Source organism: Leishmania infantum, chromosome 35, assembly GCF_000002875.2.
Source record: "Leishmania infantum JPCM5 genome chromosome 35".
NCBI lineage: Eukaryota > Euglenozoa > Kinetoplastea > Trypanosomatida > Trypanosomatidae > Leishmania > Leishmania infantum.
This window is the reverse complement of record NC_009419.2, coordinates 1,983-28,314: the sequence shown is the minus strand read 5'-3', so window position 1 is coordinate 28,314 and position 26,332 is coordinate 1,983. Positions and strand designations below refer to the sequence as shown.

The window sequence follows — 26,332 nt, the reverse complement described above, 5'->3', positions numbered from 1 at the left end:
CATATTTTACCGCTCTGCTTCCTCTTAGAATAAACGAGGAGCCATTCAACCGTGCGTGCTCGCACCTCTCTCATCATTGCAATGGCCTTCCTGCACCGAGTACAGGCGGTGGTGGCACTGAACAACACTGGCAGCCGCATCTTTGCCAAGTACTTCATCGGGGAGGGCACCCCCGAGTCTTCTAAGGCGCTGGCGCCTCTTGAAAAGCAGCGCTCGCTGGAGCACGCCGTCTTTCAAGCCATTCACGACCCGCGACGCGGCAACCATGTCGCCTACGAGAGCGAGATTCTCGTGGTGGAAGGGCACATTGCTCTCTTCCACATCAGCGAAGATGTTACGATCATTGTCATTGGCGCCGGCTCTGAGAATGAAGTTGTGCTGTCGAACGTGTTGATGGGACTGGTAGATGCACTGCGCCAAGAACTCAACACACCCTCTCTGACAGCGCGTTTGTTACTGGAGAACTACTGTGCTCTTCTCATGACAATCGATGAGATGCTAGATGAGGGAATCATCCTAGAAACAGACTCGGCCACCGTGGCGAACGATTTGGAACCCTACTTGGTCGACGTTAGCAACGACACGGCGCGGGCCGCCCTCACTGGTGTCAACAAGTACCTGCGTGATAATTTGTAGCCTTTCTCCCCCCTCTCCGTCTTCTCTCACTCGTTTTCGTGTTTGCTCATCTATCTGACGTCATCTTAGTTGCATTTTGTGCTCTCTTCTCCATGTTTCCCTCTCTTCACCGCAACACCCGCTCGGCAGTTGCATCGCCGATAGCGCCACCGCCGAGCAGCTTCGCCGCTGCCGGGTGAGCATGCCTCAAGCACTGTTGCAACGAGAGGGTGGCTATGTGACTGGAGAGAGAAGAGTGTTAGTCTGTTTTCTGCGTGGGAGGTGTTAGTCGTACATCTGACTAAAATGCGAAAGAGAGCGGCGCCAACCGGTCTTGGAAAGGCCACTTTAGAAAGCAAGGATAACTCCTTTTGCTTTTCATGTGGGGTTTTCTTCTGTACACCTCGTTTTCTGACTCAGCGTCCGCGTAAGCACAGCTAAGGGCGCGAGACAGCATCGCTGCTCTTGACACCATGCAGTGTCTTTCCTGTTCTCCACAGAAGAGAGCTGACCAACATGGACTCCGTCAAGTCAATGTAACTCACGTGACTATTTGCTTCTATTATTCTTACCTGTAGCGTCCCTGCTCTGTCACTCTAACGGACCTGCTGGGAGCCATCTTCATGCTGCACGTCTTTCACATTGCCCTCCTGCGCTCTTCTTCTGCATTGCTCCCTCTTCTTGCTCATGCTTTCGAGCGCTATCGCGCTCAACGTGCGCATCGTCTTGATTCCTCTCCCTGACCCGATGTGCGCTGTTGCTGCTGCACTCTATCAACACATCTACCACCCGGTTCATTAGCCACCCCTCTAGTTTTAGGAAGAGACAACACGTAGTGCACATAATCCCTCCCTTCGCAGCTCATTTCTTACACTCGTTGCTACCCAGTTTGCGAAAATGATGAAGCCAACGTCCCCCAACTTCATGGCGCAGGGCATCTGGGCCGGTTTCCGCTACTATATCGGCCACTTCTTCTACCCAAACATGTACCGAGAGTTCCTCTCCGTGCAGAATGCGCACAAAGTCGAACGCGCACTCCGTTTGCAGAAGGCCATCAAGGCTAACAAGATCGACTACCGCGCCCTTCTCGCCCTCCCTGTCACGGACCACGCCCATCCTTACAAGATGGAGTACCCGTGGGAGAAGGTCATGCAGAGCGACGCGCGCGACTTAGGCTTATACGGCAAGTGGTATGCCAGCAAAATGATGTGCTTCTACGAGGGCCTTCAGTTCCACAAGTGGGGCTGCCTTCAGGACGACCTTATCAACGCCCACGGCTGGTGGAACCGTGCTGCCCGCACGCGTGCGCCGAAGGACAAGGTTGTGCACGGCGACCGTCGTGTGATGCGTGCCCGTGTCCTCAAGGACAAGTACATCTACGAGCCAAAGGATCGGTGGGTGCACCCTGTCGACAACGTCGCATACTTCGGTCCCTATGTCATGATGGTGGCTGATGAATGGGAGGAGAAGTGGGGGTTTTTTGCCGGCCAGGAGGTGGAATACTAGACGTGCACGTGTGCGCTTTGAGCCTCATGGGCCGTACCGTCAGAGAAAGGAGGGCGCGTGTGGAGGAGAGCGGTAGCCGTGCCTGTATTGATGTATGTGCCCCACTCTCTTTCTTTATCCTCTCTACCTTCCCGGCGTGTTTTGTTTCTTTTTTACCATAGGAATTTAAGTGCACTTGATGGCGCGTGTACGCTCTTTGAGTAAGAAATGGTAGCCGGCGAGGTAAGAAAGGTTCTTCACCGAAAGGCACAGTCGCATGCATTTCGCATTTGTTTAATGTGGCACGCGGGCTTTTCATTACGCACACTCAAGCGTATGCGCTGCTGTCGAAGTAGGGGAGACTCCCATCATATCTGTCTTTCTCCTTTTCCCTCAACCTCTCCACCGCTTTCTCGTGCTCGCTCTCTGTCATGTGGCGTGATTAGTAGTGCAAAATCCATCGAGCCAAGAGGAATACAAATATGCAAAAAAAAGCAAGCAAACGAGAGAACGAAAGCAGAAGTGCATGAGCGGGCCCGCCTGAGGCCAATGCCAGCTGCTGAGCAGAGGTGCTCTCCTCGCATCTGCACACACACACACACACACACACACACACACACACACACACACACACACACACACAACACTGCCTCATGAGATTGCGAGGGCATTCGATGCACGTTCACTCCGATGCCGCTGTGACATGCACAAGCCCTTGATGCAGCGTCTCGTGCGCGTCTTTGAGACTTTAGCAAAGAGAGAAGGCGGCGTCACGCCCCCTTCTCTTCTGCGCTCGTCACGTTTGTGTGTGTGTGGTCTGCTCAAATGCCCCGTCAGCATCTCCGAAGGATGCGGCGGCTCTTCCACATACCGGAAACACTTTCTGCTTGGCGTGTACTCAAGTGGCTTTCATCTTTTCAACCTTCCTCGTCACTTCCTCGCCACTCTTTCTTTCTTCGTCTTTGGTCGTTTGCACGTTCGCTGTGCCTCCTATGCGTACATGGTTTCGTGAGACAGCGTACACACCCATTCATCTACTGCACTGACGACTGGCACCGCAGCGCTGTCATCACCGGGCCATTGCTGAGTTCTTGCGGTCGAGAGAGAAAGAGGGATGACAGTGACCGGGACGACGACTCGTCAGCTTTGCTCCGTCCCCACGACAGCCGCGATGTCGCTCGCTGAGGAAAGTGCACGCCGCCGCGTGCGAAGGCTCGCCGGCATGGGCAAATATGAGCTCGCTGAAGAGCTTCTGCAAAGCGATTGTGTCCAGAGCGAAACGGCGCTCTCTGCGGCGGCCATGCAGTTGGAAAGAGACGGTGCACATCAGTGGAATGCGCTGCAACGAGCCGAAGGTCAATACCTCTTGCAGCAGCGGCGCGCCGCATCGCAAGAGAAGCGCGTACACTTGGAGCGTCTTCTCCGCTCACAAGCTGAACGACGCCGAGCGGACGAGGAGGAGCTGGCCCGGTTCGCCGCCTCTGAGACTGTGAAACTGCAAACCATGCCGATAGCTGTCCCTCGCGAGGTGCTGGTGTTGCAACAGCAGGAGACAGAGCTGAGATGGGAAGGCAGCTTTTCTGAGGCTGCCAAGCGCCGCCGCGATGCGGCGCGCCTAGAAAGAGAACTCTTGGGCGCCTATTTGCTCAGCCGAGGCAGCTTGCTCGAACATCGCATCACTCGTCAGGCGGCTGCCTTGCTCAAGCGGGAAACTATAGCGCTAGAGAAGGATGATGCCAGCATGGCTGCGCTGCAGGCGAAGCATGCAGGACATCGTCGGTGTGCCGTGGCGCAGCTGAGACACATCGAGGATGGGATGCTCGCCGCACAGAGCCGCACCCATCGCTACTTGCAGGAGACGCGTGCGCGCAACGGCATGCTCAGCGCTACGCACACCAGGACTCAGCGCGGCACTGCACTGGAAAGGCGTGTGTACGGCGATGCCTACCGGCTGCCATCGTTGTGCGAGCTGTACGGCTCACTAATGGAAGAGCGTCCTTCTACCTCGCCAGCCGTGTAGCTGTAGTGAGCGGAGGCAACGCTGTGAGAGATAAGGTGAAGTGGAGTGTGGCGCGCTACCAAACAGTGTCACGTCTCTCCTTCTTTCCTTAACGAGAGTGCCGCGTTGTTTATATAATTTTTTCCATTCCACTCAAAGGAAATCGAGAATGGTGGAACACTTTTGATGTACACTACGATGGAATCTAGCAACAAGGCATGAGCCGCATTGCATGCATTGGCGGTACACAGCCACAAAGACACCACACACACACACATGCAGGTGCCTCCAACTCACAGGAAAAGTCCCCTCTCATTGATGTCACCGACGTTGTGCTCGATATCACTCAACACGCAGGCTGCTGGAAAATGCAGTTGCTGCTCTTTGCGTACACGGAGTCGCAGCTCCTCAAAGTTCATATTTGCTGAACGCGACGGCATGGAAGGGAAGAAAGGGGTGAGTTGGGCGTGGTGCATGGGTTAGTGGGTGAGAGGAAAGGGAGATAAATCGAAAAGAGGGCAAAGACTCGCGGCACAGTGGCACTAGAGCACACCTATTGGTTGGGCGCTTCTAGGATTAGTCCGATACGAGAGTGATTCCGCATCGTTCCTGCACTGCCACCACTCCCAGCGAACAGGTGCATCACGCGTTGCTAAGTAAGACTGCTGCGTTACTCTTTCTCCTCTGCCCCCCCCCCTTCCGACGACGACGGCCGCTTCTCCCACTTCTGCCTTTTTCTGTACTTTGCTTCGTTAGCTTCGGCCAGTTCGCTTATCCTGTGCGGCCACGGGACTTTTTTTTCTCTGCCCCTCGAAACTCGCAGAAGCCGCTGAAAGAAAGTGATAGGAGGTGCGGCGCAGGGCCTCTCTTTCGCTCCGCCGAGACATAACCATCCGCCAACAACTGCTACGATCACCTCGGTAGTTTTCGCATTTGCCTAGCCGTCCTTGCCTTTCCCGTCTGAATTATGCCATCTGGTGTTGGCGTGCCTGCCACGCCCCACCGTCAGGCGCTCCCCTTCGAGGTAGGTGAGCAACCGCCACTGACGCCGCTTCCCACGGCTCCCAGAGATGACTACTCCCGCACCTCTCAGCTCTTGTTTGAGGCGCCTGTGCTTCTGCCTCTCACTGCCGACCAGCGGCACCTCATTGAGCAGCTCGATTTCTTCAAGAAATGGTACCTCTTTTGCCATTTTGTGTACATATGCACATGGGTTTTGATTGGGTTTCTTGGTCTGCTTGTCATGGTCCCACACCTCGCCACTGTTGACGCCTTCTTTGTCGCCGTATCCTCGGTGTGCAACTGCGGTCTGCAGTCAGTGGACGTAGGCAAATGGTCTGCCGGCGCGACGCTTTTCCGGCATTTTCTGTTGCTCCCTGGAGGGGTTGTGATCACCAGCAGCTTTCAACCTCTTCTGCGCCTCTTCATGTTACACCGCGTGCGGCATGTCTTTTACCCCGAAGAGAAGGATACACCACGGGAGGCGTTATTACGGGCGAAGAAGCGAGCCGAGGCACGCCGCTTGCACTACGCTGCTCTCGTGAGCGCCATCACCCCCTTTGTGTACTTTGTCGTCGTCAACAGTGCCCTCATGACGCTGCTGTGGAGTCTCAACGTCTCACACCTCTCTGCCTTTGACGTGTTCTGCATGACACTCGCTTCATTCCACAGCTCCATCTTCTTACCCATGGAGGCGTACGCGAGGGACGCCGCTGTGACGGGCCTGGTGACAGCAGCGTGCGCACTAGGGTTCACCGCCTTCCCTGTCTTTCTCCGCTTTTTTATGCTGTGCGAGTGGTGCTCGCTGTGGGTCGTACGCCGCTTTACCGGTCTCCTATGCCGCTGCATCGAGCTCTGTCGCTCGCCTTTGGACGACACTAGCGACGGTGAGGAGAGGAGCGCCAGCGAAACCGACGACATCTCTGCAGCCTTGCTTCATGCCCTGCCACGCCACTCTTACTCTCTCTTACGCTGCCTAGATAATATGGACGCTGCATTTCGGGAGGCGATGTCGTCTAAAGAGCCAGGCACCTTTCACCCGTTTCTCTTTCGTCCCAGCGAAACGGCCTTTCTGGGCTTTGCGTGGTGCGCCCTGACCCTGATGCAAGCGGCCCCGTTCTGGTATGAGCAGTGGGATGGGGTGCTGCACGGGTACACATGGCCGTACAAGATATACCTATCTCTCTGCCAGGCCGCCGCCGTCCGCTTCGCCGCTGCCTCCTTTGTGCCGCTGCTCGAGTACAGCAATGCTCATGTAGCGGTAACCATCCTCTCCATGTACCTCCCCGCTCTCCCGATATCGACCGATCGCACGTACCGCAAGTGGAGGCAAATGTTCCGCACCTCTGTCGTCCGCCTGCTCACGTCGCGTCTCTTCTGGCTGTTTACTGGAATGGTGCTGATGCTCTTTTCAGAAGAGGCCGAAATGCGGGTGCAGCTGCTCAAGAGTCGTTTTGATATTATGACGCGCACCTTATTTGAAGTCATCAGCGCCTACGCTGGATGCGGTCTGTCGCTGTCACTGCCCGACTCGAATGTGTCATTTGTTGGCTTCACTGGCACCTTTTGCAAGCTCATCATTGCCGCGGTCATCCTCGGCGGTCGGCATCGCTTCGTAGATCTCGGCATCGACTTGGGCTTTAGCTCTCTCCAGTCCGATGTCGACGCGACTTCTTCGAGCGAAAGGATCTCTTCCTCCCAGACGTGATGGCACGCGAGCTACCGCAGTGAAGTGAGCACAGCACGTATGTGATGTGCACGCTGGCTGGTGTTGCGTATGCGGCTCTCGTGCATGCGAACTGCTACTCACTGCTGATATTATTTCCGTGCTTGTTTTTATGCTTTTCTATTCTCTTCACTTCCTGCTTCCCACACTCCCCTCTCCTGTAGAGAAAGGTTGCCTCATTTCACTGTTGTGACCAGGAGAGGCAGAGTTGCGCCTCCAGCGTCCCTTCCGGCTTAACCCTTGGTCTTTTATTCTGTTGCTTTTCGGCACTCTTCGCGCGGCGGCCTAGACTCAGCGAATAATAATGGTGTGATGACTCTTCGAGCACATCGACAGATTTCCAGCAGAGAACATGGCACACATGGGGCAAGCAAGCGAACGAAAGCGTCCGCGCCGTTGTTTCCGCGTCCGTGGCGCTCTTCTTCCCCGTCTCTTCCCCTCACCTCTGCGTCGCGCACACACAAACGCGGAGAGAGAGTCATCTCTCCGCCGTTTTCGGTCAAGCACCGGTGAAGACGATGAAGTTCCTGGCCGAGAGAGGGGTGATTCTCACGAGGGCTGCTGCAGTACGGCGAGCCACGCTGGTGGAATTGCTGCTCGTTTTTTCCACCGTCTCGTGCATTGTTGCCGGCTCACTAGCGATCATCAATCGTTTTGCCACTTTTCATGCTTCCTGTGCCGTCTGCTGTGTGCCGTTTTCCAGTGCCCCGGCGCTCAACCACCCCTTTCCTTTTCTGCCTTTCTTGGAAACCCCCTTCATCTCTCGCTTTCTCTCCCCCTTTCTTCCGCACGCACACGCCTGTGGTGGAGTTCGCAACAGCACAACGCCTGTAGCCTTTTCTTCACTAGTAGTATCGTCGTCGCTCGTGTTGAGCAGCCGCTAGCACGTTTTCTTTCTGTGATTTGCCGTCTCTTCTTCTCTTGCTCACATTTCCTGTGCTAATACGGAGCGCTTTTACCTCACAGCAAGATGCCCCCGAAGGTACCACCACAGCCGGACTTCTCCAAGATGGCGGCCGAGGCGCGGAAGAAGATGAACGCGTACGGTGGCTTTGGCAACATCATTGGCATGTCGGCCCTGGTCGGCGTCGGCTGCGTCTCCATCTACGCCCTCTACAAGTCAATCTTCTTTGTGCCAGGCGGCTTCCGCGCGGTCAAGTTCAACTGCATCACCGGCCTTTACAACCGCACCTACGGCGAAGGCGCCAACTTCGCGATCCCATTTCTAGAAACGCCTGTGGTCTTTGACATCCGCAACAAGCCTATCGAAGTGCCTACAGCGAGCGGTAGCCGTGACTTGCAGACGGTAAACATGGCCGTGCGTGTGCTTTACCAGCCCAACGTCGAGAATCTGTACCACATTTATCGCCACATCGGCGTCAACTACGCGGAGACGGTTCTTCCCTCGCTCATTAATGAGATCATTCGCGCCGTTATTGCGCAATTCAACGCCTCTGACCTTCTCATCAAACGTCCTGAGGTGAGCCACCGCATCGGTGTAATGCTGGCCGAGAGGGCGAAGCGTTTCAACATTGACATCACCGACGTCTCGATCACTCAGATGAGCTTTGGAAAGGAGTACACCAACGCTGTGGAGGCAAAGCAGGTGGCGCAGCAGATGGCTGAGCGGGCCAAGTTCCGGGTGGAGCAGGCAGAGCAGGAGAAGCAGGCGGCCATTCTGCTGGCGCAGGGTGAGGCTGAGGCTGCCACACTCGTTGGTAATGCAGTGAAGCGCAACCCCGCCTTCCTGGAGCTGCGCGGGCTGGAGGCAGCTCGAACGATTGCCAAAACGCTTCGTGATCATGGCAACGGTCGCTACTACCTCGATAGTGACTCGCTCTACGTCAACGTCAAGGACCTCAAAATCGATCATTCCGGGGCGAAGTAATCGCGCGGCTTCACAAAGAGAATGGATGCGGCGTTGACGCACATTGACCAGCTCTGCCTTCTTTTACCCCATACATCCCGTCGCGCTTGTTCACTGACCCCCTTCACACTTCCGCGTGCCCAGCAGCGCACCACACAAGGCCACCGCTCGATCTGCGCAGTAGGAGCAATAGTAGCGCAGTGGAGAGCTTCAAGCAAGTAGCACTGTATCACCTGCTGTCGCGACATGTGCGCCGCCTTCTCGATTTCCGACGGCACGCGCACCTCCCTTCTTTACGGCACCGCTGTATGTGCGAGTGCACGCATCGGGTGCGCTTTCATTCATTCCCCTTCACCTCCCCAGCCGCTGCGCCCTTGTTGCCACAACCTTTTTCCACACGCTGTTTACTTGGTTATATAGGATAGCACTTACTACCCCCACCCGTCACAAGTTTCTCACCCACATTTACACCCCCCACCCCGCCAACTTAGCAGTGGCGCGATGAGGGACGAGCAAACCAAAGATGGGCAGACAAAGTACGCGGGACTGTCTTTTACCTCCTGCCTTCTTTCGCTGCCGCTGCCCCGTGATTATTGAAGGTGATTCACAGGTGCCAGTGGGTGCAGTGGGCCCTCCGAGCAGGCGCGCACACTTGTGCACGACTCCCAACCTCGCTGCGCTCTCTTGCACACGGGCTCACCCTTTTGCTTCATCCCTTCTCCGTTCTTTCACCCTTTGCATGGGTGGTCACAGCATGTACCCAGAGAGGCGGATGACGCTTCAGCAACGGAGCACCTACTCATGGCACTCTCGTCGACCGCGCAACTCCTGGTGCCTCCGATGGGGCAGCATCCGCTACACTTTCCCCCTCTTCCATGTTACTCGTCCTTTTCCTTGTTTTTGCCCCACCCATACATCACTTCTCAACCCCGTTTCGGCCCTTCACTACTCGCAGCCTTTCCACTGTATGCAGGCCAAAGAGGTCTGGGGCGCGCTGCTCCGTGCCGCGGAGTGTGCCGCGAGGCAAGCGAGCAGCGGAGAGGAAGCTGCTGTGGTGGACACCGTGGCGGGTGAACTGGTACCCTACCCACACCTGAGCAGCGAAGAAACCACGTTTGTCCGCAACTGCGCCTTCAACCTTTCGAGATTTGCGGCTCTGTGCGAAGGCGCTTTTCAGGGGTATCGGGACTGCTACAAGCGAAACAGTACCTACCGACCATCCATGTATCTTGTCGCGTATCTCCTCATCTTTCAGTACCGCGCGCTCGGCGGCGCTACTGTTCGTGAGATGTTTAAGGGTAGCATGCCGACGCCTCGTCTCTGCGAGTTTGTGGAGTTTCTCTTATTCAGCGAGTCTGTGTCGCGCTACGCAGTTCCGCTGTGGCGAGCCGTCTACGATGATTCCTTCATTCAGCACCACGTTCTAGCCCCCCTATCTTCGGTCACCGAGGACGCGACGCATGACGTCTTGGAATGGTTTCGCCGACAGCCATCCCAGTCGGCGACAGCGGTGGCGTGCCCTCCGGCGGAGGAGGCCGCTGCTCTAGGCACCAAACACCGCACCTTTCCTCCCTCTTCATCGGCGGCGGCGTCGCGACCGCTAGCCGGTGCGCGTTTGCCTCCGCACGAGGTGCGTGAAATGGTCTTCACAGTGCCAGAGCCGCGCCTGCCGCGCATCAAGCCCAGCCCAGCCCCAGCAAATGCTCCACTGAAGAGGGTCCCAACGACGCTTGTCGGTTTCTCCTTTCATCGGCGCGAAGCTGCCGTTTCTGCTGCCCAATCTGAAAAAGCGGCGGAGTGCTTGGCCAGTGCGGATCAAAACACAACACACGAGGGAGCGCGTCTGTCACCTGCGCAGCTGCGCACCATGCTCTCCACATCGAAGTCGGTGCCTACCACCGTGGCGGCGCTCTTGCGAGAGGTGCGGGCGCGAGAACGTCAGCGGGACAACGCGGAGAGGGCGCTGCGGGAGCTGGAGGTGACGGTGCACGATTCGACGGGGTTCGACCTGTGGCGGCAGTCTCAACTAGAAGAGGAGCAGCGGCGGCGCCAGATGGAGGTATTGCAGCGCCACCTTCGCGCCATTGAGGCTTCGGACCGAGCACGAGCCCAGCGTGAGCGAACGACGCAGGCGCGCCGGCGACAGATTCAGAGGATGAAGGTGCAGTACCAGGCGGAGATGCGGGCCAATATGCGAGAGCAAGAGCACGCGCTGCGCGAGCACGAGGAGCATGCTCAGCAGCTGCGCAGCAAGCTCTCTCGGAACTGCGCTGCTGCGGTCGATAAGGTGGCGGCAGAGAAAAGCGCCCTGGCGGCTCAGGTGAAGGATGAGTCGGAGCAGCTACGCGCTGCTGCGCAGGAGGCGGAGGAGCACCGACGAACACACCAGGTCTTGGCGATTCAGGAGATCCGTTTGCTGCGCGAACGGCTGCGGGAGAAGCACGCGGCGATGGGAACTGAGAGGCGCCGGGCCTGGGCGGACGGAGAGGCCGACGCCGCCTTAGGCCGCATGTCGCAGGCCGAGCTCCGTGACGCGCTGGAGCGCCTCCGCGAAGAAGCTGCGGCCGATGAGGATTCACGGCGGCAGCGGGTGGCTGAGGCACGCAGTCGCACGCAGGAGAAGCATGAGCGTCTCAAACGTGAGTGCATTCGTGAGCGCGAGAAGCAGCGACGAATCCGTCAGGCAAACCTGACGCAGCGCATGGCCCACAGGGCGGCAGTGGAGGCGGAGCGGATCCAAGTGGAGAGGGCGCGAATGGCGCAGTTCCATGAAAAGCTGGAAATCCGACTCCAAGCCAAGCGTGATGCCCACCACGCCGCGCACGAGGCGGAGCGACAGCGCAGAAACGAAGTCTTGCTACGCGCCCAAGACGGTGCTTCAATGGAGCGCAAGAGATGGTCACAGTACGAGGCGGGCCTGGTGCGACGCGCAGAATTCGAGCAGCTGAGGGTACTCAAAGAGGCTCAGCATTTCGCGTAGCAGAAAGTCGACGAAACGACTTATTTGTTGGTAAATGTGCTGCATGTATAATAGTGCACGAGGTATAGGTGAGAAAGAGTCTGTTCCGCTTTTTCCGGCTGCGACTCTCGACGGTGCATGTAAAGCGATTTCCTCACTCCCTTCACCTTCTAATCCTGCTCGAGACTCTTTTAACTCTGCCCCTTTATCCTTTTGACCTGCTTGCGTCTTCTTTGCCGTGCAGGGCAGATCGATTCCCTTCGCTCGATGTGTGTGGGCGCACCGCCCATGCTTTCCGTGTGTTCTACACCACTACACAGGACCATACAGCCGACCTCCGGCCAAGGGAACGCGTTTGTGCCACCTTTCCGTTTCTTCATGGTGCCAACAAAAAAAGTGAAGATGCATGCTCTCCAAAGGAGACGGCAGTCTGTATGGCATACAAAAGGGACACCGGCCGGGAGAGGGCCTCTTTGTGGTGTGCGCATTGCGCTTTTGCGCATGCGTTGCGCATCCTCCACCGTAGGCCGCTGGATGGTTATGTGTCCCTCGCTCTTTCGTCGGACCTGGCTCACAATGTGGCACTGTGGCGCAGCTTGATTGATGCAGCATGCTTTAGTCTACTCCATGTACTGCCAGTACAGCGGGACTGTCACACTAATGTCTCTCTACCGTTGTTTGCTTCCCCCCTTTTCACATTCATTTCTCTGAATGGGTGTCTGCACTATATGACATTGGTGTCTCCCCCTCCCCCCATACACGTGAGGGCTGCACGGCGTGAACGTCGGCTTGTACGGGGTGCTGCAGCGATGCTGCGTCAGAAGAAGCAAACGAGGGCGGCCCGCGGCTGTCCGAAAGCGGCGGCGGTATTCGACCCCGTTGCGTACGCAGCCTCCATCGCAATTTCTGCCGCGGAGAAACGGTTACGCGCGCCGCACGTGCGGGGTGCATCTTCTTCAACGGCCCGTCCCTCCTCTCCTCAGCGGCCACTGAGGAAAGGCGCCCTCGACGAGGCTCCGGAAGAGGCTGCTGTAGCCAGCTCTCACACAGCGAGCGCCTCTGTGTTGTGCCGCTCTGTCTTTCCTGAACTCACTGCATCCGCCGAAGGTCCGCGCACCCTGCTTGAAGAGCTGGCCTGTGCGTCCGACTCAAGCATGAGCGTGATCGCCAACACGCCGCCGATGCTCACCTGTGCGACACCCCACAACCACACACCAGTGGACGCCTCACGCAGCGCCTCTGTGCGCTCGTTGTCCCCGCCCGCACCGCCTACTCCAAACATCCCTAGATATCTGGCGCACTTGGCGACTCGCACCGAATCACCACCGTCAGAGCAGGAAAAAGCGCCCACTGCTGAGATCAATGAGGATGACGATGGAACCGTGTCTCTGCGGGATGCCTCCCCTCTGCGGGAGCACAGCGTTCCGGGTAGCGTAAGCATCCGATATCACACATGCACTATGGAGTCGGTTCACTCAATCGTGCGGCAGCTTAATTTTTCTCTGTACAAATAGACGCGCGCTCGCGCTTTCCTCTGGACACTTGCTGGTACGTCTTCTACTCACACTCTCCTTTTTTTTTAACAGTCTTGCGGAGGGGGTGGTGGAGAGGGACAGCCAAGTTCCTCGCATCGCTGCCTCTCATCCCGCTTTTGTTTGGCGCGTCAGCCTCGAGGTTTGTGACCATCACTCATGAGTGGTGAGCGCGGACCCCTAGAGCACGCCTCATAGGCCTCTCGTAAGAATGAGCGCAACGCCTGCTGCCCATTACTCAATGGATGTGCAGCTTTATTTTGGTAGTCCGTGAACGAAGCACAGCTTTTTTTTTCTGCGAGACGGAATGGTAATGTAGTAGTCGAGGAGACATGGAGTCACGCTAGACTGTTTGCGCTCCACTCCCTCTCCTACCCTGGAGGGTCTGCTGCAATCCTGTGCTGCCCGCGGTCGAGAAATGCTTGTCCATCACTGTCATTCGACTTCACTTATTCTGCTCTCACTGCGGGCATTCTCTGCGCGTTCTTTCTTCCTCTTCCCTCTGACTGCCTCCGCCTTGTCGGCTGCCACGCAGAGAAGCGAGCCTGCTCCTTGAACGAGTGGCCAACCAGCGTCGACGCGCGCGCGTACACACACACACACACACACGTACTCGCTGACTCACCTCGATATCCACGCCGCCACACCTGCGGCTGTTTCCATTCCTTACTCCCTCCGCTTTCAAAGACTCATAATCTCGACGTGTCTTCTTCTTGCTTTGTACACTCGTAGCCTTCACACTCGATCCTTACTCATACCAAACGTACACCAACGCAGCACGAGGCCTCGTTGACGTTCTGCCGTTACTACGCGGTACAGTTGTGTTTTGCGCTTTACATCTGGCCATCGCGACTCGACCCGCCTCCTCGGAGCTCGAATTCTCCACTTGGCAGCAATCCTGGACTCCTGCTCTTTTCTATTTCAGCTTCTCTGGCGACTGAGGCTTGCCTGTTCCTGCTCTCTTGTTGTTCCATTCTCCCAGATGCGTCGCCTTTTTGCTGCCTCTGTCACTGCGATCGTTGCAGCGAGCTCTGCGGCGGCCAGGAGGCATGGCAGCGTTCAACCGAGTGAGTTCGTATTCGCGCCCGTGCCCGGCGAGGAAGAGGCGACGCGCAACGGCGTCAAGATGAACTTGTTTCAGGCGGTCAACTCGGGTCTTGATCACGCACTGTCCAAAGAGAGGACGGTACTTCTCGGTGAAGACGTCGCGTTCGGCGGCGTTTTTCGTTGCACGCTTGATCTGCGCAAGAAGCATGGTCCGCAGAAGGTATTCGACTCGCCGCTAACGGAGCAGGGTATTGTCGGCTTTGCGGTGGGCATGGCTGCCGTCGGCTGGCACCCCATCGCCGAGGTACAGTTCGCCGACTACATCTTTCCAGCCTTTGACCAGATTGTGAACGAAGCTGCCAAGTACCGCTTTCGCACGGGCGGCAACTTTCACTGTGGCATGCTGATTCGCGCCCCGTGCTCTGCAGTGGGCCACGGTGGCATTTATCACTCACAGAGTGTTGAGGGCTACTTTACTCACTGCCCTGGATTGAAGGTCGTCATGCCATCGTCTCCTTCGGAGGCAAAGGGCCTGCTGCTGAAATGTGTCGAGGAGAACGACCCCTGCATCTTCTTCGAGCCCAAGATTCTCTACCGTAGTGCAGTGGAGGAGGTGAACCCGGACTACTACACACTGCCGCTGGGCAAGGGCCGAATTCTCGTAGAGGGGTGTGACGTGACTATGGTTACCTACGGTTCTCAAGTGTACGTGGCGGCCAAGGCTGCAGAAATGGCGCGCAAGGAGGGCATCTCCGTAGAGCTCATTGACCTTCGCAGCTTGTTGCCGTGGGACCGTCAACTGGTGGCGGACTCGGTGAAGAAGACAGGTAAAGTGATTGTCACGCATGAGGCGCCGAAGACGAGCGGGTACGGTGCCGAGCTGGTGTCTAGCATAACAGAGGACTGCTTCCTCTCACTCGAGGCCCCGCCGACGCGCGTGTGCGGCTTGGACACGCCGTTCCCTTTGCACGAGCGCCTCTACCTGCCGAACGAGCTGAAGCTGTTGGATGCTATCAAGTCCGTGGTGCACTTTTGAGTTCCCAGCGCCGCGCTCTCCCTCTCCTTCGCATACCCTATCGTGCCCTCCCTGCCACTTGCTCAGCCTCGAAAGCCAAGCACACACATCATACTTGCGCTTGCGGTCGATGCTGTTCTCAAGCGCGCTGCTGTCTTAACTTTTGCGGCGTCGCCCCCCCTTTTCCCCTCTTTTCTTCCTTCGTCGTTCGTGAGCGACGTGCCTGACAGCGAATAACACTCAACAGACGCGTACATACGGCTGCGTCACTGCACATGTGAGGCCCACATTCCCTCGCGCACCGTGGTGCCATCGTTTTTTCTCCCTTCCTCACCTCCGCTGGAGAGAGTTGACTTAGAATTGCGTATTCACTCTTTTGTGGCGTTTTCTCGCTCTAGAACGGAGGTCGAGAAAGTGGGAGAGAAGTCACGGTCGAGAGAAGAACGTGCTGTGCCCCTTTGCGAAGCTCCTTTAGGAGTGCAGCGCGTTGCAGCAGCACGCACAACCGGAACAGTGCGTTCCTTTGAGCGCTGTGTGTGTGCGTGTTTGTTTCGATTACGGGAGAAGAGAGGGAGAAATGTATTTTGGCGTTAGGTGTAATCCGGCTCTTGGTGGGCTCAAGGCATAAAGGACGATGTTGTTGTTTGAGTCATATTACCCCTCGGCACTTCGCGAAAGAGGCAACCGCTGTACGGCAACATTACAGAGCGCTGTAGATGCAAGAGCTCCTCACACACTCACGTGCTGGAGTGAGGTTGTCCGGATCCTCTCTCGTGCGCTAGCACGCAATCAGGCGAGCAGGATTACTCAGGCAACTCCTGCTCGGCCAGCTGCCATCTTCGTCAGCAGCTCCGTAGCACCCGTAGTGACCAACACCGCACGTATTGGTACGCAGGCATGCCAATGGCACAGGATCAAAATGCCAAAGAAGACTCCACGCGTGGTGCCTACGAGGTACTTTGCAAAACTGCGTTGCTTTGCCATCATGCTGGCTGGAGCGCTGCATCCACCTTGCACACACGGCGGCGCTGGCCTCTATAGTCGGTGTACGCCGCAACACCACGCAACTGCTTCACTTCTAAAGTTCCAATGCTTTGCCTTTCTTGCTTTGCTCTGCGTCTTCCTTCCACACCTGCCGCACCTCTCTATTGTGCACACCGTCCCCCTTTCCCTCCACCCCCACGTACAGAGAACAACTACGACAAAAGGGAACGCACCATCTCCGCTGCGTGGGCCCTTTACTCCATCTCATTGAATGAGAAGTAGGGCGAGCGCGAGAGCGTCATCATGTCCCTTACTTTGACTGGAGAAAATTCATGGGACTCCTCTGTGGGGCGCGAATGCTCCGAGCTTGCGGATGAGCTGAAAGAGAAGGGCGTGCCCCTTCTTCGCGTGACACGCAACTACAATGTAAAGAAAGTGCTCATATCCTTCTCTCCTGTGGGCGACGGTCTTCAGTGCCAGCCGGCGTCGGAGCATCACAGCTCTCTTCTTTTTGCTGACATGTGGGCTATTCGCTCCCTACCGCCTTCCGACAAAATCTGCAGCAAGGCAGGCCTCACGCACTTTCAGTACTGCTTTCAGGTGGAGTCCCAGTTTGGCTGGTCGTGGAATCTCGTATGCAACACGGCGCTGGAGCGCAGCACCTGGGTTGACTTTCTAGAGCAGCGTCGCCGCACCTTTCTGGACAAGAGCCGCGCCAATGCGGCAAATGCGTCCGTCGAGCGATACTGGTTCATCGCGGCGCAGCAGGGAAAGACGAAGCTCTCCTTTAACGAGATATCGATGCTCGCCAATAAGCTGTTTGGTCGAGTGCCCCCTGCGGAGTTTGCCGACCGCTTTCGCCAGTGCGACAGTGACAAAGACACGTGCCTCAACTACCAAGAGTTTTGTGAGTTCTTCCACTACTTCAACGAGGCCAAGGCAGTGCGCAGTATCTACGAGAGGCAGACATCAGACGGCACACCTGGCATGACGGCAGAGGAGTTCACCCGCTTCTGCATCGCAAACGATGCGGTGGCCAACGTAACGCCGATGCGTTGTGCGTCCCTATTCCACCTCTTTGCAAACCGGCAGTCGGACCGAATGGCTTTGAACGGCTTTACCGCCTTTCTGCTGCACCCGCACCACAACACCATCGTAGACGCGCGTCAACTTCGCTTGACAGACTCGATGGACCACCTCCTTCCACACTACTTCATCAACAGCTCTCACAACACCTATCTCACCGGCAATCAGCTGAATTCTGAGAGCTCCTGCAATATGTATCGCGACGTGCTGTTGGCCGGTTGCCGCTGTGTTGAGATCGATTGCTGGGATGGCCCCGCTGGCGTGCCCGTTGTGTATCATGGTCGCACCATGACCACCAAAATCGCCTTCGACGACGTGGTTCGCACCATCAACGACTACGCGTTTCAAAACCCTAGCGACAATCACGAAGCCGCCTGGAACCCTCGCGAATTCCCCGTGATTGTCTCCCTCGAAGTGCACACGAGCCCAGAACAGACAAACCGGATGGCAGAGATTATCCGCAGTGTGTTCAAGGAGCGCCTCTTTCTCTCCCGCCTCGATGCGTCCTCGTACACACCGGCAAAGCTGAAAGGTAAGATCCTCGTAAAATGGAAGATGAATGCCGCCGGTGTGGAGGATCTGAAGGATACGGCGGGTAGCGGCATTCGGGCAGACCGTCGGGCACCTCTGCTCACCACGCTGAAGCTCTCGGCATGCGCCTCGATTGGAACCGTCCGATCAACGTCATGGGGCGCCGAGGAGCAACCCTTCAACGTTCAAAGTTACGTGGAAGGGGAGGTAGCTCGGCTAGAGGCGTGCTCCCCGGTGGACTTTGCGCGCCAGAACACACGCATGCTCTCCCGCATCTACCCCGCGGGTACTCGCATCGACTCTTCCAACTACGATCCCATGCTCATGTGGCGCCTCGGCTGTCAGATGGTAGCGCTCAATTGGCAGACGCGAGATCACAACTTTCGCGTTAACGAGGGCTTTTTCACGCATCAAAACGGTGGGTGCGGCTACGTTCTCAAGCCTATGCACCTGCGCGATGTCGGCGGGGGGTGCAGCGCCATCCCTTTCACCCTTGCTCTGCGACTCATCTGCGGTTCACATCTCGGCACCACGTTCGACGGTGCCGACGTCACCCACGTGTCCTTGCGGGTGTGGGTTCACGGCGAAGCGTGGTCGCATGAAACCATTGCCGTGCCAACTACAATCTACCCCGAGTGGAACGAAAGAATGGAGCTGCAGGGAAGGTGCAAGGAAACCGCAGTGCTCTGCCTTTGTGTTGTGGCACACACCCGCAGTGGTACCACGCATGATGTATGCACAGCATGTATTCCGGTTCGTGTTTTGCGAACTGGGTATCATGCTATGCCGCTCCGACACGCCAAAAGTGGACACACGACCGAGGTCGCATCTGTTTTGTGTCACCTTTCCTTCAAGACTCCAGCGCTGTTCTCTTGATGATTGTCATACAAACAAGCAGCTGCTCCATATTCTTAGTCACTCGGCCTCTCCAGGACCGCGCAGAGCGTACGTGCTGCAATCAGATGCTCAGCGCAGCTGTACCACGTCGACGTACTCACATCTGCCACAATTCTTGCTGCTTGCTTCACACTCGTCTTGTGACATTCACTGCAACGCAAAACAAAAGGCGGAAACAAAAACGAACAAACAAACGGAACACCTCTCGCAGGCAATTCCATTTTAGTGGACACAACGCCTGCTCTCAGATACAACAGGCTAGGATTAGGGGAGGAGGGTGGTGGGAAGGGGGATGCCACCTCAGCTCATGCGACTGGCATTGGCCTGCGCGATCCGCAGGTGTGCTTTCCCGTTCACTTCGAGCTCCTCGACGCCTGCAACTGCAGTGCATCCTTGATCTCGCTGTCAAGCAGACATGCGTATACAATCACCCTTTCAAACACTTGCCATATATTCTCCTCTTTTACACTTTCTATGTCTCCGGGTGACAACGGGACACTGTCTCACACGTACACGTACACGTAAACACACACACATACGGCACAGTCAGTGCTTCACTTTTGTCTTCTCACAGCTGCCGTTTTTGAACTCATTTTACTCACCTTCTCACCTCTCGCCTTCCCCTCATTCTACAAAATGTCGCAGTTGGCTCACAACCTGACGCTCTCGATCTTCGAGCCGGTTGCGAACCACCGGGCGACCCGGATCGTGTGCACTATCGGCCCCAGCACGCAGAGCGTGGAGGCGCTGAAGGGACTGATTCAGAGCGGCATGTCTGTTGCGCGCATGAACTTCTCGCATGGGTCACACGAGTACCACCGGACGACGATCAACAATGTGCGCCAGGCCGCCGCGGAGCTCGGTGTGAATATCGCGATCGCGCTGGACACAAAGGGGCCCGAGATTCGGACGGGACAGTTCGTTGGTGGCGAGGCCGTGATGGAGCGAGGCGCGACATGCTACGTGACGACAGACCCTGCGTTTGCTGACAAGGGCACCAAGGACAAGTTCTACATCGACTACCAGAACCTGTCGAAGGTGGTGCGCCCTGGCAGCTACATCTACATCGACGACGGCATCCTGATCCTGCACGTGCAGAGCCACGAGGACGAGCAGACGCTGAAGTGCACGGTGACTAACGCGCACACGATCTCTGACCGACGCGGTGTGAACCTGCCGGGGTGCGACGTGGACCTGCCGGCTGTGTCGGCGAAGGACTGCGCGGACCTGCAGTTTGGCGTGGAGCAGGGCGTGGACATGATCTTCGCGTCGTTCATCCGGAGCGCGGAGCAGGTGGGCGAGGTGCGGGAGGCGCTTGGCGCGAAGGGACGTGACATCATGATCATCTGCAAGATCGAGAACCACCAGGGCGTGCAGAACATCGACTCTATCATTGAGGAGAGCGACGGCATCATGGTTGCGCGCGGCGACCTCGGTGTTGAGATCCCAGCGGAGAAGGTGGTGGTTGCGCAGAAGATCCTGATCAGCAAGTGCAACGTTGCCGGCAAGCCGGTCATCTGCGCGACGCAGATGCTGGAGAGCATGACGTACAACCCCCGCCCGACGCGCGCTGAGGTATCGGATGTCGCTAACGCTGTCTTCAACGGTGCGGATTGCGTGATGCTGTCTGGTGAGACGGCGAAGGGCAAGTATCCGAATGAGGTGGTTCAGTACATGGCGCGCATCTGCCTAGAGGCGCAGAGCGCCGTTAACGAATACGTCTTCTTCAACAGCATCAAAAAACTGCAGCCCATCCCGATGAGTGCTGAGGAGGCTGTTTGCAGCAGTGCCGTGAACTCTGTGTATGAGACCAAGGCCAAGGTAATGGTGGTGCTGAGCAACACCGGCCGCAGCGCTCGACTAGTGGCGAAGTACCGTCCGAACTGCCCGATTGTGTGTGTGACGACGCGTCTGCAGACGTGCCGCCAGCTGAACATCACACAAGGCGTGGAGAGTGTTTTCTTTGATGCAGAAAAGCTCGGCCACGATGAGGGCAAGGAGCAGCGCGTGGCCATGGGTGTTGGATTCGCCACGTCGAAGGGCTATAAACTGTCCGGAGCCCTGGTGGCCATTGTCGATATTCTACGTTGGTGGGGCTGCCGCGTAGGTCAGTCCACCATCATCGAGCGGAAGTGACGTTTTGGCGAACTCATTTTCTCCCTATCTCTCCGAATCTTTGTGAGGACGGGATACTACATAGGTCTTCTTATTTTCATTCCTGGCTACCGTGATGAGATCTGCGGGGCTTACAGAGCTGCTGAGGGTGACGAGAAGCCGGCTACCACAAGTTGGGCCTACGCATAGAATGATGTTTGGAGCAAAAGAAGGTGCCATTGCCGCTCCTCGTGCTATGAGAGGTTGCGCGCATGCGTCGCTGCTAGGACACAACGCTGGCGGCGGCGGCGACGACTTTAAAATTTCTCATGTCTAGTTTTCTTTCCCTGACCCGTAGAACTTCAGGTGGCTTACTACCCAACGTCCAAAATCAACTTTGCTCCGCTTTTCTCTGTGATCTTTCCCCGTACGTGCCTCGACTCAGATTCGTCACACCTTGCACTTTACATCACGTTCACCTACGCCCTCCCCCCTTCACATATCAACAATGGCGAAGGGCAAGCGCTCCGCTGATGCCAAGGGCAGCCAGAGGCGCCAGAAGAAGGTGCTGCGCGACAACATCCGCGGCATCACTCGCGGCTGCGTCCGCCGCATGGCGCGCCGCGGTGGCGTGAAGCGCATCTCGAGCGAGGTCTACGAAGAGGTGCGCCGCGTGCTGAAGGCTTACGTGGAGGACATTGTGCGCTGCAGCACGGCCTACACCGAGTACGCACGCAAGAAGACGGTGACGGCGTGCGATGTTGTGAACGCGCTGCGCAAGCAAGGCCACATCCTCTACGGCTACGCGTAAATGCTCGCAGAGCCGCTGCACACTCATAGATACACCTTCTTTGTTCCTGCCATCGTTTCTGTGGTTTCCTTGGTTTTCGACTTCCCCTCCCCCCACTATGGCTTTTCTTCTGTCTCGTGCTGACACCCTTCCCTACCCATCGCTGTTTGCTGGCGGCAGTACAGAAAGAAAACAGCACACCCACTCCACTGCATACCTGGAGAGCGGTCGTGCGCGGCCGTATCCGAAGCACGCTCTCGGCGTCCGTGTCTATGGAGGCTGAGTGCAGCCCGCCCCCTCCCTGCTTCCCTCAACGCCCGCCGGCGCCAGAGGTCACCACGCGGGATGCTGGGCCGCCTCTTCGACATTGCCACTCCTCCGCCGCCGCTTGCTCGCTCATTCTCTATGCCAGAGTGCCATGCGCTCCCTTTCACTCTTTGCGCTTCTCTTCGTCTCCTCCTGTTCTCTGTTCGCACACACATAACACGCACGAGCTCACAGACGGAGACACCCGAATGCAGAGGACACGGGGGATCGTGCATCCGCTGCTCAGCTTCGTGAAGCAGATGCCGGGCGGCGATGGGTGCTTTTCACTGACATTCGAGCCAGTGGGAAAGAGAGCACAGCCGTACAACCAACGGCGCGAATCAAGGAAAAAGTACGAGCTCTGAGAACGGCGCACCTGGGACCGCCTTTTCCCACCTCCTCAGCCTCATACGCCTGTGGCGATCTCCTGTTCTCGACTTCTCAAGGTAGACGTTCTTCTGTTGCACCCTCACCCGCATCCGCGCGTGTGAGTGGCGGATTGTGACGCGGATAAAATCAAGCTCGCCATGCGCTGCTCCCTTTTCCTTCCCCGGTGCCTGTGCCCACCACTGGGGAGGGGCTCAGCAGCCTATTTTCGATCGCGTTGCTGATTTGGCCTTTGCGCTTCGTTTTCGGGTGGTCGACGCTGCTGGCTGTTTTGCGCTTCGCTGTAGTGTACAGCGTATCGTGGCGCCGCGCTGTTCTCTTTCGCGTTTTCGGCACGGCCTGCCCACCGCACGCCACGTACTCTGTCTGTGCATCAAACAGCAGGCCATCCGGGTACAGGCTCGATTTCACTCACCGACGACAGTGCACCCGTCCAGCGCGCGCCGCCCTCTTCCCTTGCACCTCTGCCACTTTTGCTTTCCTCTCCTGTGCGTGTGGCTACTCCTCTGCTTCTTCTCGCGTAGAGGAGGAGGGGCATCGGCACTGCTGACGCGTCTCCCACTGAAGTACGTGCAGGCCCTCCCTCTTTTCTGTTAGGCGCTGGGGACTTTCCATCGAACCGCGCCGGATGCCAGCGAAAGGTGCAGCGGGGTGACTGCCGCGCACATCCTTGCAAAGGAAAGTCTTGCCCATTTTTGTCTCGGGGAAGAGAAACTCAGACCTGTTTTGTGTGGCAACAGCCTGCACGACCAAAAAGGCAAACAGCCTCACCATTTCCACAGCGCCGCTTCGGTGTTGCTCGACGCCGTGACATCTTCCACTGTCACTTCGAGTCACCCGATTCGCGAGTCCTTTGACCATCTCACGGCGCCCACCTTCCCCCAATTCCCTCCGCCCATCTCTCTATATCTCCCTCTCTCTATTTCTCCCTACATCCACCCACCCACACCCACACCCACACCCACACCCACACACAGGCACATGCAAGTGGAGGGCGACACAGGTCCGCTGACTCGCGCGCCCTTTGCAGTCGCACCGACGCGCTCACAACTCTTCTTCACCGCTGCCCTGTGTTGGCGTGCAATCCTCTTCGGCCGCCCTCGATCCACCTGCGTCTCTGTCCGTGGTCCTGCTGTTTCGCTGTACGCGGCCAAGAGTGTGCTCGTGCCACTTTACCACCCACCTGCACACCTTAGGCACTCCTTCCCCCCACCACCTCACTGCACGCGAAGTACACCCTCATGCGAGAGAACAATGCGCCACCGGCGTGGGCTCCCAGGGACACGCACCGCGCCGACCCTCTTCAGCTGCTTTCCTCCTCTCAGAAGCACTGCGGGCTGAGCAGCGCTGCGGAGAGCGGACAGGGCTGTCACTCGCGCTCACGCGGCAAGCCGGAGGTGGATTCGACTCGAGCGGCGAGCGGTGATAAGAGTAGCGCCAGCACACTGCCGAGAAAGGATGAATGGTCAAATGCGGTATCACAGACCCTACCCTCTCGGATACGCGGATATCCTCGACGATCCGCGGCACAATGTCTGCCTTCACAAATTCAAAAACGTTTCCTGGTTGCGCTAGCCGTCTTACTTGCTCTCATAGTCATGGTTCACTGGGCCATCAGCCCAAATACGACCGATAGTGGAACACAACAGAAACCCTTAATAGAGTTGCCCAATGAAGCGGCCCGTCTATCTGAGTTTCCATCGCCGTTTTCTGTTCTTGTGCAGCACAAGAGCGCTTGGGAGCAGTTGACGACCACACAGCGTGGCCTTGCTGCCGCTGGCGCTGGCTCTCTGGTGCGGCTGGACCGTGATCAGCTGCCTTCGTGGACGCTGCGCGTGATCGACGAGGACTGCACGATGTGCTTCGACAATGTCACGTACGCTTCTGCGGTTGCTGCGAATGCGGGGAGATCGACTGACAGGACGGGAAACCAGAGGCTGAAAGGGCTTTCCGTGTTCGCGACAACATCTGCGCCGCTGGGCCTCATGGGGCCCATGCTGTTTGCCATGGCGAGCGTGACGGACGACGTGGACATTGCAACTGAACTGCCGCGGTGGCAATGGGTGACCCGGTCGTACGCGCAGCAGCGCCGCTTCGTCCACGCGTCGCAGTCGAGGGGCACAGGTGAGCGACCGCGGCACTTGATCGTGATGGGCATACCTTCAACGGACCAGCCGAAGCGCTACCCGCTGCGGGACGCGCAGCGGGCGACGTGGTTGACGTACCGAGAGGTTGCGCGCACCGAGAACAACTTTACTGGCGCGCTGCTGCAGCTCTACGTGTTCGCTGCTGCGGAGCGTGATTCTGAGGACACAACGCATTCCACCGTGGACGTGGCGCAGCTGGCCCCAACAGTGAGCGAGTACGCCGCAGCGACTGCGCAGCATCTGACGGTGGATGACGGTGACGTCAACAGTGCCCCCACGTACGTGCAGCGTCGCGTGGTGCTGCGTGATGGGTGGCGCGACATCCCAAGAAGCGATGACGCGGTGTGGAAGTCACCCTGCGCTGGTGTAAGGACCTCCGTGGTTACTAGGGCAAGTCTTGTGGACGGGACCTCGCCCCTCGCGGCTCTTTCAGCCCAGTTGTCGCTGCCCGTGACACCTGCCTTCACAGCAGCGGCGCAGTACGTGTGCCACGTGTCCGCTGCATTGTGGCAGGAGGCGCTGCACCACCGCAACTCGCTGTGGCTGGACTTTTTGACGGACCGCAAGCCGACCACGAAAAAGAAAATGGGCGATGCGATATCGTGGGGTATCCCGACAGAAGTAGGCATGACTCAAAAGGTCGTGATATGGCTGAACTACGCGTACACTGCCTTCCCAGACGTGCCGTACATCATGAAGGGCGACGACGACACGTACTTGAAGGTGCCACAGTACTTGAGCGACCTGCGACATGTGCGCGGTGGGTGGGCGAAACCGCGCAACTTGACGGCGACCATTCCACACAAAGGGGTTATCCCACCGACGCTGGGCATCGACGACGCAGAGGAATGCCTGTATCGAGTGTGGTGGTACGAATTCAAACGTTGTCTATGGCCATGGTCCTGGCTATGCACTAGACCGTCGCCTCATCCAAGCTGTACTGAACACATTCGATGTCTTCAACGATCTTTTGCTGATGCTATTAATGCTGCCGTACACCTTCATGTATAACAGTCATTATGCGAGCTTGCTCATGCAGCACGAGGACCTTTTCGTGGGACGGCAATTGCAAAGTCTTTCTGTTAGGGTGAAAGAAATGTGCGCGAAGCGTCCACTGCGCTACGTATCGGACAAAGAACCACGCTCGCTCCAGGTTCTCCGACCCGCGCCCTCCAATCAGACCTGGACATGGAGCTCGGTACTGATGCACTATGCTATGCCGGCGATTCCTTATTTCATCCACTACTACTTCAAGCACGAGTTCGAGGTAGCCGAGGCGGCTAAAGGGGCACTTAAGCAGGGCATCGATGCCAGCGCCATCGATGCGAATGCCACACAGAAAATGAAGGAGTGGGTGGCGTCGCAAGTGCCGACGACGCTGGCGGACCTGAAAAGGGTGCAGAATGTAAGCTGGGTGCGCGGAGACCCACGCAGGGCGTACGTTGTAGCTGAGGGGGACGGCGTTGCAGTGTACGATATTGCGTACAGGCCTCGCAACACGACACTTGTCGACTGTGCCATCGAGTCTGGAAAGTAGTGCAACACGTTTGTTTTCTGTCGCCCTCCACCCTTGGCCGTCAAGCATGACCTCGAGCACCTTGCGATGGAGGGGAACTGCTGAATTAAGACGCAAAAAGCGTGAGCCTCGGTGACCGCTGAAATGAGAGCCGTCCGTCTTTCTGTCTTTTTCTCTGCACGCTCCCCACTAGAAACTCATCTCTGTCTCAGGACCTTAGACAAACGTTTTTCTCCCGCTTCTCTGACACACGTCTACCCGCTGTGAGAATCGACGCGCTTTCTTGTGGCCAAGAGTACTAGTTGAGAGAGGTAGCCACAATGGCCGACCTTCTTCTTTTTCATTGGTGT

At 57.2% G+C, this 26,332-nt stretch overlaps 11 protein-coding genes across 11 annotated transcripts; all 11 read left to right on the top strand.

The window, feature by feature from the left end:
* Positions 1–81: 81 nt before the first annotated feature.
* Positions 82–636, top strand: LINJ_35_0110 (putative coatomer zeta subunit; the record flags this gene model as incomplete). Its single annotated transcript, XM_001468794.1, has 1 exon — positions 82–636. One exon carries the CDS (start codon positions 82–84, stop codon positions 634–636), a length of 555 nt encoding a protein of 184 aa, XP_001468831.1.
* Positions 637–1,512: 876 nt separating this feature from the next.
* Positions 1,513–2,121, top strand: LINJ_35_0100 (conserved hypothetical protein; the record flags this gene model as incomplete). Its single annotated transcript, XM_001468793.1, has 1 exon — positions 1,513–2,121. One exon carries the CDS (start codon positions 1,513–1,515, stop codon positions 2,119–2,121), a length of 609 nt encoding a protein of 202 aa, XP_001468830.1.
* Positions 2,122–3,271: 1,150 nt separating this feature from the next.
* On the top strand, positions 3,272–4,120 carry LINJ_35_0090 (conserved hypothetical protein; the record flags this gene model as incomplete). The annotated part of the gene is made up of 1 exon (XM_001468792.1): positions 3,272–4,120. The coding sequence occupies one exon, from the start codon at positions 3,272–3,274 to the stop codon at positions 4,118–4,120; it is 849 nt and encodes a 282-aa protein (XP_001468829.1).
* A 946-nt stretch (positions 4,121–5,066) lies between these two features.
* On the top strand, positions 5,067–6,806 carry HKT1 (Trk system potassium uptake protein; the record flags this gene model as incomplete). The annotated part of the gene is made up of 1 exon (XM_001468791.1): positions 5,067–6,806. One exon carries the CDS (start codon positions 5,067–5,069, stop codon positions 6,804–6,806), a length of 1,740 nt encoding a protein of 579 aa, XP_001468828.1.
* Positions 6,807–7,833: 1,027 nt separating this feature from the next.
* On the top strand, positions 7,834–8,712 carry LINJ_35_0070 (putative prohibitin; the record flags this gene model as incomplete). The annotated part of the gene is made up of 1 exon (XM_001468790.1): positions 7,834–8,712. One exon carries the CDS (start codon positions 7,834–7,836, stop codon positions 8,710–8,712), a length of 879 nt encoding a protein of 292 aa, XP_001468827.1.
* Positions 8,713–9,658: 946 nt separating this feature from the next.
* On the top strand, positions 9,659–11,671 carry LINJ_35_0060 (conserved hypothetical protein; the record flags this gene model as incomplete). Its single annotated transcript, XM_001468789.1, has 1 exon — positions 9,659–11,671. The coding sequence occupies one exon, from the start codon at positions 9,659–9,661 to the stop codon at positions 11,669–11,671; it is 2,013 nt and encodes a 670-aa protein (XP_001468826.1).
* Positions 11,672–14,164: 2,493 nt separating this feature from the next.
* LINJ_35_0050 (putative 2-oxoisovalerate dehydrogenase beta subunit,mitochondrial precursor) lies at positions 14,165–15,265 on the top strand (the record flags this gene model as incomplete). Its single annotated transcript, XM_001468788.1, has 1 exon — positions 14,165–15,265. One exon carries the CDS (start codon positions 14,165–14,167, stop codon positions 15,263–15,265), a length of 1,101 nt encoding a protein of 366 aa, XP_001468825.1.
* A 1,266-nt stretch (positions 15,266–16,531) lies between these two features.
* LINJ_35_0040 (phosphatidylinositol-specific phospholipase-like protein) lies at positions 16,532–18,721 on the top strand (the record flags this gene model as incomplete). Its single annotated transcript, XM_001468787.1, has 1 exon — positions 16,532–18,721. The coding sequence occupies one exon, from the start codon at positions 16,532–16,534 to the stop codon at positions 18,719–18,721; it is 2,190 nt and encodes a 729-aa protein (XP_001468824.1).
* Positions 18,722–19,513: 792 nt separating this feature from the next.
* Positions 19,514–20,878, top strand: LINJ_35_0030 (pyruvate kinase; the record flags this gene model as incomplete). Its single annotated transcript, XM_001468786.1, has 1 exon — positions 19,514–20,878. The coding sequence occupies one exon, from the start codon at positions 19,514–19,516 to the stop codon at positions 20,876–20,878; it is 1,365 nt and encodes a 454-aa protein (XP_001468823.1).
* Positions 20,879–21,344: 466 nt separating this feature from the next.
* Positions 21,345–21,647, top strand: LINJ_35_0020 (the record flags this gene model as incomplete). Its single annotated transcript, XM_001468785.1, has 1 exon — positions 21,345–21,647. The coding sequence occupies one exon, from the start codon at positions 21,345–21,347 to the stop codon at positions 21,645–21,647; it is 303 nt and encodes a 100-aa protein (XP_001468822.1).
* Positions 21,648–23,560: 1,913 nt separating this feature from the next.
* SCG7 (phosphoglycan beta 1,3 galactosyltransferase 7) lies at positions 23,561–26,003 on the top strand (the record flags this gene model as incomplete). The annotated part of the gene is given in 2 exon segments (XM_001468784.2): positions 23,561–25,252; positions 25,254–26,003. Coding segments are annotated over 2 exon segments (2,442 nt in total).
* Between the last annotated feature and the right edge of the window lie 329 nt (positions 26,004–26,332).